Source organism: Ambystoma mexicanum, chromosome 6p (genome assembly GCF_040938575.1).
Source record: "Ambystoma mexicanum isolate Mex_15411 chromosome 6p, UKY_AmexF1_1, whole genome shotgun sequence".
NCBI lineage: Eukaryota > Metazoa > Chordata > Amphibia > Caudata > Ambystomatidae > Ambystoma > Ambystoma mexicanum.
The window spans coordinates 1,099,128,293-1,099,143,339 of record NC_090935.1 but is presented as its reverse complement, the minus strand read 5'-3'; the positions used below and the strand labels follow the sequence as shown (position 1 = coordinate 1,099,143,339).

General features: G+C 46.0%; 1 protein-coding gene across 4 annotated transcripts in view; it reads right to left on the bottom strand.

Annotated features, from left to right (window-relative positions):
• The window catches only part of FANCC (FA complementation group C), a 2,294,314-nt gene that overhangs the window by 1,911,819 nt on the left and 367,448 nt on the right, over positions 1-15,047 (bottom strand). For all 4 annotated transcript variants that reach the window (XM_069625705.1, XM_069625706.1, XM_069625707.1 and 1 more), the window contains one exon: positions 11,633-11,717. In XM_069625705.1, coding sequence (XP_069481806.1) covers positions 11,633-11,717 — 85 coding nt within the window. The remainder of the gene's footprint in view (positions 1-11,632; positions 11,718-15,047) is intronic.

Here is a 15,047-nt window from a genome sequence, read left to right as displayed (position 1 = left end):
CTGGATGTTTCAGCCGGTGCCGTCCAATTTTTATGTCCAGATCCGCAGTCCGTTCGACAGAAATATCATTCACGTCAGCTTTTTGGAGTTGTCCGGAAAGTGCCGTGAGTGGAATCTGGTGGCCCTCCCCCATCCTGCATTTAGTTGATCAAATACCCTTTTTGACACAAGGGTGGCTTGTGATTCAGTATGCACCAGAGCGGTTCATTCACACTGACCCTGCACCTTAACAAGTGCATAAAATTGGCCTTCTTTCTCCTCCAAGGTGCAAAGAAAGTGCGAGTTATTTGACAGCCCGGAGGTCATTTTCTTAAGATTGACCTCCAACACTGTGTGATCTTGGGCAGATTTCTGTGTCCGAGTTGGGGAACCTTTAAAAAAAAACTTTGCAACTCGCAATGGGAGTTGTTGGGCAATCCTTCTACCCAGCTCCTTGGCTGTCCCCCATTACCTGGCAACAGTTCTCAGAACCTGTTCGGAGAAAGGATACCCCCTGCGTTTCACTTCTGTTTGGCTCGCATGTTTGGGGTTGAATATTTTCTGGGTCTGGGTTGGTCTCCATACTTACCCTGTCCAACTCAGGGTCTTTTGGGACCAATTTTCCTTTGGGAAGTCTTCCCCAATTTTTGAAAGAGAAGGTCTGGTTAACTGAATCTTCCAGAGATTCTTCTCTTTCAAAGGGAATAATCCGGAGTTCCTCCACAAAGTGGGTTCTTCTTTGGCCTCTCCTACTTTTGGTTTCCAACATTTTGGGGGTAGAAGAGACTCTTTCAGGCTGAGAGGTTTTTAGTGGTTCAGTTTGGGGAGAAAGGAAGCTTCCTCAAGGGCTTGGAATCTCCCCTCCACCCGGGCCCCCTCCTCCGGAACCTGTGGTTTGTCGGAGGTTTCGTCCCGTCATTTCCCCCCCTAGGGCATCAGACCTGGGTGTTAGGGAATTCTGGGAAGCAGGGTTAGGCTGAGAGTTGGACTGAGCCCTCAGCATGCGCCCCAGATGATTGTTCAGTTTCTGGACCTGTCACTCCAGTTGCGAGACCTTGTCTGGGTTGTAGGGAGGTCTCAAGTCCTACCTCTGCTGCTTCTGAAAGGGGTAACTATCCCTTCTCCTGAAGTAGCTCGGGTACTGGAAATTCCCCCCATAATTTTCTATCCTGAATCTCCCTTCTCCCGGGTTCAGGGGTCTATTGTCCTGGAACCGGGGAGAGAGAGAGAGGATTGTTTTGGAAGTTCTGGTTTGAGGGATACCTGTGGGAAAGGTTCAGATGGGGAGGTGGAGTGATACTGCTCTCCTGAGGGAAGTTTGGAGGGATGTTTCCTGGGGCAGTACTTACCCGATTAGTCCTCCCCCCCTTGGGCCGGGGGAGTGTATACATACCCCAGGATTGGTTTAGTACCCTTGTACTTAGGACTTATATAGGTGACAGGGTTAGATTGATCATTGCTCTAGGCCCCAGCCTGACTACCATTCAATTAAGCAGGGTTTGGGGTGTCCCTTCTGCTTTCTATTTTAGTAGTTGGCAGGAGGGTTACTTTTAGGCCCCCCCAGTCTCCAGATCCAATGGAGCAGTAGTTTTTACCTCGGCCATCTTTGCAGCAGCAGCGATGTTAGATGGTTTGGGGGTTTTGACAGTAGTTTTACTCTCAGCAGGCTTTTGGGCCTCCTAGATCCTGGTGGCCTGTTCAATCACCCAATACAGGGTCCTATTCTCATGGAAGTCACACACCAACTGAGTCATGTATTTGGAAAGAGCATGGAAATATGTAGTTATGAACTCCCTACTATTGGTGTTCACCCGCAGGGAAGTCTGAGCAAATACCCACTTTAACTCCTGCACAAACTCCCTAGGCACCTGATCTTCCCTAGACTGCAAGTTATACGCAGCCTTACATGTCTCTTGTGGGTTCCTATGGGTGGAAAAATGTTTTAGTATGGCAGCCTTATAAGTGGAGCATGTATGATGATCCTGGTCCTCCAGTCCTGTAAAAAAAAACTGGAGTACTCAGGTGAGAACGTCCATTTAGCAAATGCTATACAATTCACATCATTCCTGATCTGGAATGATGCCATCATCTGCTCATTAAGTTCCAGGTGCTCCCATACCGAATACTTGGCATTCTTAAGTTATGGGGTCAGGAAGCTCTTTATGGCCTTGATTGGTCTTATTTGTCTTTCACAAAACCCTTGTTCTGTTTCACTTTCTTTTTCTTCTTCTGCACTGGAGTCCATTCACCTTCTGACTCAGAACTGCTACCGGTACTCCCTTCCCTGTCTTCTAGGCGCTCCCAATCTCCGAGTCTGGGAATATCTCGCAGAACTAGAGGGTCTGGACTCCTCTTGTCTGGACCAAAGTGAACTCTCAGGGTCACTCTCCCTGGAGTACCTTTTAGGCTCAGGATAGAACCCAGTTTCCTCATCCCTCCTACCGGGGAGTCTGTGGAATCCCCCCCACTTTCCCCTGATTATACAGAGGTTTTTAGAATGCCCTTCGTAGGCTGAGGGTCTGGCTTTTCTCCTTCAGCGATGCAGGCAAGGTGGTCTCTTTGTAGTCACATCTTTAGCCAATCTAACTCCCTGAAATTCTTCTCATAAGAGTTTTTATGGCCTGAAGTACTTACCATATTATTCCATACTTCCCAAGAGACACTGGTCCGGTCACTTTCCCTTCTGTGTGGTAGAGATGAACACTCATCAATATCAGGCATGGACTGGCCTTCTTGGTCAGTTGGACAAGGCCTGGGTAAGTCTAACTGCCTCATGTTGCCCTGTTCTGATAGGTGGCATGCATGAGGTCCGTTCCCATTTGTGCATGAGAGGTTGTAAATGACTGGCATGAGGCCCCTGTTGGGAAGGGCGCCTCACCTCTATCAGTGGGCCTTGTTCCATATCCTGTTTGGTCAGGGTGCTTCGATTCCTCTTTATAATTTTTGATTGTCTTGGTGAGGCCCTCGCACCTCTGTCATTTATTTGCTGTTGGTAGTCAGAGAACTGGATTTTTTATTCTGACACCAAGGCCTGATTAATCTCATGCACCCCGCTCTGAGCTACCAACTGCTGCTTTGTTTGCTGCACATCCTGCTGAAGTGATTCATTCTCCCTCTGTGACCCTTGTAAACTGCGTGCATATTCAAGGCGCTTTTCCTTCAGGAGACTAACCTTTCTCTTGTTCATCCCTACATTTTGCTGCCTTTGATGGTTCAGCTTCTATTTTCCTCACTCGCTCTACTAACTCAGTCCTCTCTTCTCTAATTCTTGTCAGTTCCTGAGAACCTGACTGTTCCTTTTCCATCTCCATTTCCAACTGATTTAATCCTCTGTAATAGGATGATGTTATCCTGATTCAAGAGGTGTTTTTCCTGAGCCAGCTGTGTCCTCTGTTGTTTCAGAGTACTTACCTGGTGATTTATCTGATCAAAGTAATTTTGGGAATCAACCCCTTTGATAATTAACTGACTGTTCATTTTTCAACAGCTTTATTTGTAATTGAAAGGCCATAACGTCATCCAAAATGACACCAACGGTTACCACGCAATAAAGTGCCTGGGGTGGCCGATGGCTTGGATGGTCAGCACTTTCTTGACTTTCTTTTATTTGAAGACTTGGGAAAAAATGTGAATAATTTTATATAATAAGCTCGTCTTCTTCTACTTTCTAGTGATATCATCGGTTTGTAAAAATCTTAAGGATTAAAATACAATAAAAAAAATTAAAAAATGACTTGTGAGCAGCCTTGTCATTTAGCTTGTGTTGCAGTGTGCTCAGATTTTCTACACACTCTGTGTGCATTTTGCAGTGCACAGAACTGTGTTTCACGCTCTGCACTCTCTTGTTGCAATGTTTTCAGCTCATCTTTGAGTTGTTGAACACAATCCTGGTCCTGTGACAGGTCTCCAGCCTGATTCATCCTATTAGCCTCAGTATTTTGCCAACGCTCTTCTACTAAAAGCAAATGAAGATATAACTGAGCAGTTAGCTGAGCCATTTGTATCTGCTCATCACGAGCATTTGTGGCCATATAAAATGCTTCAAGTGCTTTGTGCAATATCCCGGCTTCAAGCCAAATATCATTGCTTACTGAGGTAAACTCCTGCACAATTGAGGTTTGCCAGTTTCCTGCATCATCCTCAACCCATTCTCCTTTGAGAAATAATTTAGTTAATAGATGCTCCCTGGCTTCTGCGTTTTGTACGAAAGTCATTTTCACAATTGGCTTTTTGCACTTTAATAAAACTTTCTTTATGCAGGTGCAAAATGACCCTGTTCCTGCTGGATTTTCTCGCTCAAATAAATTCTTTCACGCTCTGATTTTATTTACCTATACACCGCCCTGCAACTCAGGAGTCAAGTCCTAGCAGCACTTTAGCAAAACAAAAATGACTTTCCCTCCACCTTAATGCAATTGCATCAAAATGAATAGATTGACACAATGTACTTGTCATGAGACAGGAATAGGAAGCCAAATCCTGGCCGGAGCCCCAATTTGTAACATTTTATTGAGAAGCCACCTTCAACACAGGGAGTTCCTTCCTTCCCCACTCACAAGGTTATGCAACAAACTGTAACAGATTCTATTTTTAGCCCCATCTCAGACACAGATCATTCCCCTTCGATCCCTCTCCCCTGAGCTTACAAGGAGCCAAGAACCAGGCCGGTGTATGGGAAATATATTGGTATTTATTTCAATTAAAAGTCATAGATATTAGCACGAAAATGTCAAAAACCACTTTATCCGTGGCATAACACAATCAACTTCTATCAGCATAAATAAATCACAAAAGTGAAATTAAAAAACACAATCACAATTCTTCCCTTTCTGCAAATTTCAATTCATGAAATAATGTTTATGTTATGTTTATGTTTATTGGGTTTATATAGCGCTTTCCACCAAAGCGCTTTACAATATAACAACAACAATACAAGAGAATGAAGCATATGTACACACTTGAAACAAGCCAGTGGTACAGTACATAGAATAATTTACTCAAAGGAAGAACAATTTAGTCAAAAGGAGGGTGGGGGTGTTCCCAGATGGTCATGACACTCGCGGGTAGTTACAGCGGCCAATAAAAGGGGGATCGGGGGAGTGGGAGGGAGGAGGTGGAAGGGGGAGGAGTTATGGGGAAGAGGTAGGGAAGGAGAGTCAGGGGGGAGAGTGGAGAAGAAGGGCTTTCAGGGAGGAGCGGAAAGATGGGTAGGTGGGTGAGGAGCGGATAGGGAGGGGTAGGGAGTTCCAATGGAGGGAGGCCAAGAGTTGGAAGGAGCGGAAGCGTGAGGAGGCACAAGGTGCAGGGGGTACAGTGAGAAGGTATAGGTCAGCTGAGCGGAGAGAGCGGGAGGGTGAGTAGAGAGAGAGGCGCGAGGAAAGATAGGGGGGCGAGGTCATAGAGAGATTTGTAGACAAGGCAGAGGAATTGGAATGTCAGTTGTGAGAGGAATGGGAGCCAGCCGAGATGGGAGAGTAAGGTGGATATAGAGTCTCGAGGGCCGAGGAGGCATAGAGTACGGATGGAGGAGTGGTAGATGGACTTTAAGGGGGAGAGGTGGGAGATAGGGAGGCCAAAGAGAAGAGAGGAGCAATACAAGAGACGGGATAACACTAGGGAGGAGATGAGGAGTTTAGAAGCATGAAAGGTGAGGGAGGGGCGGATCTTGCGGATGTTGAAGAGGTGGTGCCGACAGGTGCGAGAGGTTAGAGAGATGTGGGAGAAGGAGAGAGGAGTAAATGTGGAGGCCAAGGTTTCGTGCGTGGGTAGAGATGGGGAGATTGGAAGGGGGGAAGTGGATAGAGGGAGAAGGGGAAGGTGAGGGAGTGTTGGGGGGAAGAAAAGCACTTCAGTCTTGTCAGCATTGAGGGAAAGAAAGTGGGATGACATCCAGTTTTTTATGGCCGTGCGGCAGGCAGAGAGAGAGTGTGGTGGAAGTCGAGGGTGAAGGAGGAGAAGGAGAGAAAAAGTTGGGTATGGTCCGCATAGAAGTGGTGGGAGATACCGAAGGAAGAGATGATGCAATCGAGGAGGGAGGTATAAAGAGAGAAGAGGAAAGGTCCAAGCACAGATCCTTGGGGAACGCCATAGTTCCGGGGGAAGTTGAAGGAGGTGCGGCCGCCCCAGGAGACAGTAAGGGATCGGTTGGAGAGGTAAGAGGAGAGCCAGGAGAGGACAGAGAATTGAATCCAAGGGAGGACAGAGTGCTAAGAAGTAAGGGGTGATCTACAGTGTCAAAGGCAGCGGAGAGGTCAAGGAGGATGAGAATTGAGGATTGCTTGGCATGGTGAGCAGTGAGGAGAGAGTGGAGTACATATGTGAGAGCAGTCTCAGTAGAGTGTTTAGGGCGGAAGCCAGATTGAGAGGAGGGGAGGAGGGATTGAGAGGAGATGAAAGCAGAGAGTTGAGAGTAGGCTAAGCGTTCAAGGAGCTTAGAGATGAAGGGGAGAAGAGAGATTGGTCTGAAGTTGGAGGTAAGAAGAGGGCTAGCAGAGGGTTTCTTCAGGATGGGTATGATGGTGGCGTGTTTGAAAGCTGAAGGAAAGGTAGCAGAGGAGAGACAAGTGTTAAAGAAAGTGGTAAGGTAGGGGATGAGGAGGGGGTAGACTTTGGGGATGAGGGAGGTGGGGATGGGATCAGAGGGGGCAGCAGTAGGGTGAGTTTTGGACAGGAGACGGGAGACACAGGCGGGGGTGATAGAAGAGAAGGAGGTTAGAGTAGTAGGAGCGCTTCGCAGATGAGAGGCAGGAGTCATAGAGAGAGTGATATGAGAAGTAAGAGGATTGGTTTGACAGAGACGGGGATTTGATCCAGCGTCGTTCGAGGCGGCAGAGGAGGCGACGCATGGACAGAAGGTGAGAGGAGAACCAAGGTTGGGAAGGTTTGTGAGAGGGAGAGAAGGGAGTAAGAGGATAGAGTAGGTCAAGGCTGGAGGAGATGGAGGAAGAGAGTGAGGAGAGAGCGTCATCAGGTGGGAGGGATGAGAAGTCAGGGAGAGGGTGGAGGGAGGAAGAACAGGTGTCAAAGAAGAGAGAAGGGTTGAAGTTGCGGAGATCATGACGAGCGAAGGAGGAAGGTGAGTGAGAAGGGGGGACAATGAAGAGGAGGGAGGGGTAAGGGAAAATAATTACACTGATCAGTCACGAAGGCAACTATTGTGTGATGCGTGATTTTAATTTTCCTGCAGGCCTTAAAAGGCTAGCAGTAGGATTTCAAGATTGGTAAAGATGATTTTGTCCGCACATCAGGTTTTGTTTTCCTGACATTTTTCGTTCAGCAGTGATATTTTTTTCACTTTTACTTTGTAAAACCTTTTTTATTTGTACACATGCAGGCTGTTTTTGTTTTCAATGTTTAAAAATCATGTTTCCCATGTGACGGGGATCTCTGATTCCTCCTTCTTATGTAATTTAAAATGTGCTTATCCATTGGTAATGACAGGTAGGCCCCCTTTCCACATGGCTATTTAATTTTACTTGAAAAACAAAAACAAAGGCCAGGCCGTTTTTGTTTCAGTGTTCAAAATCCTGCCTTTCAGACTTCTGTTTGGGCCTTTAAATGCACCGCACAATAAGGAAAAATTCATCCAAGAATTCAATGATTTTCCGACTGCCAATATCGCTCAAAAACGAACTCCGGCCTGTGCGTGCAATAATCATTGAGTACCACTCCAAACTTAATTTCACACGGAAGGATATTAAATGGCCCAATACCGTCTCAGGTCATTTTCTCCCATGGGCCTTCTGGAATTTCCACTGGAGTTTATGGTAGGGTATGTGCAAAACACTGTCACTCTGTTGACACTCTTGGCAAACCCTCACATAGCGATCTAGGTCGCAATCAAGCTCATGTCACCAAAGGTTCTTCTGGACTAAAATGAGTTACTGACATAACAGGGTGCTCTGCATGGGATTTGGTTAAGAACTTTGCCCTCATTCTTTCGGGGGTCTGGGTGGGGCACTTCTTTCACCTCTTCAAAAAATGCTGTTTTCCATGCCAGGCTCTTCTGCCACACAAACGTGAGGTTTCATTTCAGGGAAGAATCTTTGTGGGATGCTATCCCTGAAAGATTTTTACTTGACTCCTCCAATATTCAGGTCTTTAGTCTGAGAAGTTATGGGAAATGTGAAGATATGCCAAGTGGCCACTCAAAAGGCAGTCAAAGAGAAAGATGCCCATAGGCTTAGCCAAACTAGGAATGGAGCGCACAACACGCAGAAAACACATTTGCATTAAACTATGAAATAATCAAGGACATGAAATATATACTTTTTGAAAGCTACCACTGTGCAAATATCCAAGTCAGCAGAGTAACAACACTGGTTACGAATTAATAATTATCTTTTGAAAATCAATAGTGTGTCTTTCTTTGCCCATGGTCCACAACATGTTTGGACCAATATTATTCAGGTAACAAAGTTCAGCCGTGAAAAAGACCCTTTGATATCTCTTTGGATACACCGCATTTATTGAGAAGCAAAGTGAAGGCCACTTAATAAATGGTTATATAAAAAGAATACATTCACTCAAAATGTAATTATGGTGTGCAATGGACACCACCGATTCAAATCTACTCATGAGCATTCACAAATCAAAACACGTTCTTGGACCCAATGTCTGGATCAGCACATTTAAGGATGTTGAATCTGCCATATAGAATAGTCAAATGAAATCACATTACTTTCCAGCTCTCATACTGCCTCGTGTCAGGAGTGAGCCGTCTGAGAAAGGCAGGTAAAACTGTTGGCTTTATCAGTGCAAGGAACAGATATAAATCAAGGGAATGCAGGCACACTTGGTTAAGAGATTTTTATTTATGGGCAAGGATCCGCGCTCTGAAACTGTTAAGGTGATGATTTGGCACAGTAAAAAAAGTAATATAACAACAATGCTGCATTGTACAGCTGCAATTAAGCCATCAACTCTCAGGAGACAGCATAGGAACAATTCTGGCAGGCTAAAGTTTGATCTTACTGTTTAATGAGGATAGCTCAGAGTGAGTGAAATGGGTTAGGTTGTGGGCTGGGAGGGGCAGCTACTAGATGGAAATGGCCATATGAATGAGTATGGGCAGTGTGATGAATCACGGGATTCAATCACTTCTTCTTAGGAGGGAGCCTTTCCTCGTGAGGCTAGGGAGGTCAGCCTGCTAAACAACATTCCCCTTAGGGGTGCCGGTAGGCAGGACTTACAAGGCGAGACTCCCCTTTTGGGTACAAGGACTCCCATGCAGTTGAGGAACTCTATGTAACCCTTCCTGGTGGGCCGACAATAACATACTGGCTCTGGTGAAGTCCATCAGAACAAGTAACTGTTTGTTATTGTAATATCAGACCCAACAAACAACTGATAAAAATACTCAGAAGAAGAGAGGTGAGCGAGTAATGCTGGTCGCTCAATGGCTGGAAGCTAACCAAACTGACAATGAAGAACGAACGAGCAAGGGAGAATGCTCCACAAATAGAGAGAAAGGACTTTAATATTCAGCTGGGAAGAACGAAGAAGTCCAATATAAAAATGGAAGAACGACTATGAAAGATTTGTGAGACCCGGGAAATTTGAATCAGTGAGGAGGTGGGGGCTGCCGAGAACCTGGAGATCCTCTGTCGGGAGGGCCAGGCCAGTAGGAGTAACCATAAGGCACAGAGAGAGAGCAGACGGCCAAGCTGTGCAGGAAAAAAAACCCAGAGAGAAGGAGAACCAAGTGAGCAGTGGTGTGACCCATGGGAGGTGGACTGTCCAGTGCAAAAACAACACAGAGACCGCTACAGAGTTGGCTTCGTGCAACTGCGAGGAAGAACCAAGAAGATTTGGAGTGAACGCAGGAGCTGTTCTGACTCAGAGTGTTGCCGCGATCCTGAAGAAAGACATGATGATGCTAGCCTGTAAGCACGAAAGGTAACGGGAGAGGCGGGAGACCCGGCATGGTATACGGGGACCAAGAGCACACTCAGTCTACTCATCTCAGTGCATGTACAAGTATCCAGAAGAGCGAGAAGAACTACGGGACTCAGTTTACTCATCTCTGTGAAGGGTCAAATACCCATAAGAAGGAGAATCCCAGTGGGACCTGCCTTACTCATTACAACAAGACAGGAACTGAACAAAGGAACAAACACAGTTGGTGGGGCTGCTAGAACCATCCCAAACAGAAAGTCAGTTTATCAGACAAAGAGAATTTCGATATGAAACATGTTGTTCAAGAGAAAGTAATGAACCAGAGGAATAGAATCAAGTAAAGAGGAATGTCAGTTCCCCTAAATTATTGGCGAAAGAGAACTTTAAAGAGACACTTCAAGAAATCAAAGTACTAAGGGATGAAAACCCAAACAGCGTGGAGACGTTTCTCTAAAGAAGGAAAAAGGGTGCCAGTAAGGTGGAAAAGTCCATGAGAGGAACTGAACAAGCTAATCCAAGAAATAGCCAAGAACTATTTAAAAATAATTTACTAGGGCTGGAAGAGCCTATCCAGGAGAAGGGAGTCAGTCTCATCGACTTTCTGGTACTTACTATTAGTGGTAGGGCCAGTACAGACTAAAAATGAGGCGGAGGACAGATTGTTTACTTTTTTTTTGTTAGGCAGAGAAACCCATAGAATAGGGATAGAAAGGCTAATTTCTTATAATTTTATGAAATCACTTGTTAAACATGCCAAAACGAGTCTGTCTCCTTCTGACCTACCAGAGCAGTCAATGGGTGTGTCAACAACCATAAAACCCCGACAAGCTGTGTGTCCCTCCTCACATGCCATCTCCCTCCTAGCTGTATTGCAATGGTATAGTTTTGGTTTATGGGTGGGCCTGAAGCACCACCTTAGAGCCAAAACTAAAAATTAAATCAATCACAATGCCAATTCCAAAACACCTCGAATACAGTATCTCTGTACAATGTCTTTTCTTTTTTGCCTGAGCATTTCTAAACAAGCAGAGCAGCGGCCGAGAACAAGTGAAGGATATTGGAAAAGCTGAGATGAATTCAAAACCATCACCCTTCTGTTTTGAAAATGTAACCCTGGGTGAGATGGGTATATCAGACGTGGGTCCTGAGCCTGCTGTGCTTAAAAGTTACACCTCACTGATGATGCCCAATGAAGTCAAATGATGTCCGGGGCTGCTTGTGGTTTCGTGCAGAAGGGATGCAACATAGCAGTTTCAGCTGCACTGCTACTTCTAGTGTGGGAGCAAGACTGTTTGCATATTTTTTTCCCCTTCTCTAATTGCATGGCAGGTGGAAAAACGGTGCTCTGGGGGGTTGCCCTCAGCAATGCCAGTTATTTAGGTTACCTGAAAAACTTGAGGCCCTCGTCCCTTCTGTTTTGTAGACCACTACAAAACAGAAGGGACTCACGCAAACGTCATATAATAAGGGAAAGCACAAAGAAAGAAATAGGAGAAAAAAACAGACCACATTTCATCAAACCAAAAAAATCACTGGTCTGAGAGTAGTAATCAACTGAAGGTAAACTACTAGGTCCAAGAAAGCGTACGAACAAGTGTACGAACAATACACACTGAATAAAAAAGAAGACCACACATGTCCTGGAAAAAGAGAAATCATTCCCTGGGGTGCCTAGACACAGGGCACAGCACATTAAACTACCTGTTTCATGAAAACCCTTTTCATAGTTTAGTGCAGAAAAGGCTTCGATTCTTACCAAAGGCAGCCACAAAAGGATTCCAGCAAAGTCTTCCCAGCAGTTGGCCAATTAAAGGGAACCTCTTGATTGCTGCTGTGAAATTCTGTCAAGAACAAACACATATGTAAAAAGAATAAACAAAACACACAGCTCTTTTATTAAAAAATGTTTGATACATTTCCAGTGCGATCAATTTTCAAGATGTGAAGCTTGAGGCTAAAAGCACCGAAAACAAAATAAATGAATACTTAGCACTTCACCATGTGTTACACACCCATTTCCTGCTGCGTAGGTTTCAACGAAATATAAATGAGTAGACAATTCAACATTCTAAATAGCAACACATAAATAAAGCAGCGTGGAAGGAATGGATTTCATTTACGGATGTCCTTCGGGACAAGTTCTGCACGTGTCCACGTATACACATTCACAATAGCACAGCAGCAAATCTGGCCTGCTGGAACATCAAAGGTATGAACAATGAATGGTGGACAATAAACACCATGGGCGATTGGGACTGGATGGCAAGCCATAGAATCGTCGTGATTTCGCCGTGTTCAGTTCTCTTCTCTCTCCGCTGGCGCCCCGGATAGCGCGCATGCAGCAGAAACCACAATCACCCCCTGGCGCGCAGGACATTCCCCGGATTTCCTGCACGCGCAGGCCTGGACCTCAGCTTCAGAGTGAATATTACGTTGAATATTACTCTTAAGAATAACACCAACAAACTACATTTTCTCTCGCCAGTGATATGCTACAAAGTTCAAGGTCTATTCCATGGGGTGCTCTGCCCACATTTCCGCAATTACCGTTGCATTTCATGTAGTCCATTTGTTTTCTTTCGGTTTCTTTTTTTCCCAATTTGAAATGAGCCTTTTTACAAGTAAAAAGGGAAGGATGTCCGCATTCATAAAACACAGCCCAATTTTTTAATACATTAACACGGTATCCAAAGCTTGGCCCTCTAAAGAAAACACGTTAAGTTGTAATGTAAGGAGCATGTTGGATTGAATGCTAGGACTTTTGTTCGAAAAAAGCATGTAGACATGAGGAATTTGTAAGAGTAACAATTCCAGCTGTGCTGTTAAATTGTTAGCAATAACAATCTGAGAACCTTGTATTGAAACAAGACCATGGGCCTCATTACGAGTATGGCGGTGTGGTTAAATTTTTTTTTTTTTTTTTTTTTTTTTTAAAAAGGAGCGGCTATTCCATTGCCGCACCACCAAATTATAAGAACAGAAAAACAGTGCTAATTCTGCCTGTGGATTTATTACCGATAGAATTAGCGCCGGGCGGAATTACCGCCAGAAAATCAGTGGTAATTCAGCCAGTGCTATTTCCGCTGGCGGAATTAGCACCAAAAAAAGCAACAGCAACTCCACCGAATTAAAAGGTGAAATACAGCTGAATTCATTTCAGTTATCGCCACCTGCAGTTGTGGAAAAAAAGCCACAGGTGAAAGGGTACACAAGGCCCACACCGTCCCCAAAAACATACAAGCAACATGAAGCCAGAACCAGACGTCAACTATGGGATCAATAACCTGCTACTGTACATTGAGCTACAGCGGCATGCAAGGCCACATCAGGTGAGGAGACAGGAACCAAAAAGGCAGGGGAGACGTGTGCTGTGGAGGCCACCGATGTACGTGCCTGCCCATCACTTTGGACACTGACAATTAATCACACTCTATCGCTTGAACCAGGACAATATCAGACTTACTGACCCTAATCGAGGCTGGCCTTAAGAGCACCATCGCCAACAGAACTGCCATCCCACCCCTGGTAACTGGTGTCCGTCCTACATTTCTATGCCACGGGCGGATTCCAACACAGTGTTGAGTCGTTCATGGGATGTCCTAGCCAAAATTCTCCAAAGCACTGGAGCAATTATTGGATGCGCCCAGGAGGCATGTCCATCAACACATCTCCCTGCCGACCACCTAGGCACAAGTGCATGCTGCTAAAGCATATTTTTGTACGCCATTGCCCATTTCCCCAATATCATTGCGTCACTGGCTTGCACACATGTGGCACTAGAAGCCCCCTAAGCAGTGGAGCAGGCATATTGGAACCGGAAACAGTATAATTCCATGACCATTCAGACGACATGTGATGCAGATCTCACCATCAGGCACTGCTGCGCCCGATGCCCAGGTGCCACCCACGACACCATGATGCTGAGAAACCGCACCCTACCAGCTTACATGATATGATATGACATTAATAACGCGCCTGTACACAAGTGTTTCTAGGCACGACAAGACAAGGAGGGGGAAACAAGGGAGGACAAAAAAAACGATCTTACTAGGCCTTGTGTCATTCAGAGCGTGCAAGTGCAGGGAAGGGGAGAAGTTCCAGGGGGGAGGGGAAGGGCAAAGTGCAGTTAACTCACAAGTGCAGCCAGCGGGTGGCTCACACGTGCAGAGAGAAGGGACTGTAGGTTTTCAGATACAGACCCTTACGTGCTGGGGAGCCCAGAGGCAGTGCTAGGGCAACTGGACATGCAGGAGCCTGGTCCGGAGTCCAGACAGAGGGTGACCAGGTGACCAGTGCGTGGAGCAGTCTGGTGCATCAGCAGGGGAGAGGTTGAGAAAGCAGAAGTAAAAATGAAGGTCTTGAGATGCTTCCGGAACCAGAGGTGGTTCTGCTCAAGTTTGAGAGAGGCAGGAAGGCTGTTCCAGAGGGAGGCCCCAGCCGAGGAGATAGATCTGCCCCCAACTCTCTGCTTGGAGAAGCGGCTGACCCTCAGAGAGATGGAGGTGGATGAGCGGAGAGCTTGAGAAGGAAGATGTTTTGGAAGAGAAAGTTGGAGATAGACTCCCAGGAACCAGAAAGCCTTTTGGACAATGCAGAGGGTCTTGAAGTCGATCCTTGCAGCCACGGGAGCTAGTGAAGAGATTTCAGAGCTGGAGAGATACAATCCAGGGCTTGAGGCCAAGGGAAGTCTCACAGTCCTGTTCTGGAAAAGTTGTGAAGGTCGAAGAGTAGAGGCAGGAAGATTTAGAAAGAGGCTGTTGCAATAGTCCAGGCTAGAGAGGACCAGAGCTCTGGAGACAGTGAGCTTTTGGGGGAAAGTGAGAAAATGAAGAATACCTCTCAGCTGATAGTTTGACTTTTAGAGGCGTCAGAGATGGGAGGAGAGAAGGAGAGGGTGGAGTCGAAGATGACACCAAGGTTCTTAGCCTAACAGAAAGGAGCAGGGAGAGGGCCCGGAGTTGGCGGCCAGAGAGAAAGCGCAAAGGAGGGAGCGGGTGTCCCAATGAGGAGGATCTCAGTCTTGCCTGCATTAAGGCAGAGATCATTAGCGGCACACCATTCCTGAATTGCGGCCAGACAGTCTGGTATGATAGAAGAAGCAAAGGTGGCTGAGGGGAGCCTGAAAGAGAGTGGAGGGTCATCCGCATAACATTGAAAATTGGAAAGTAGCG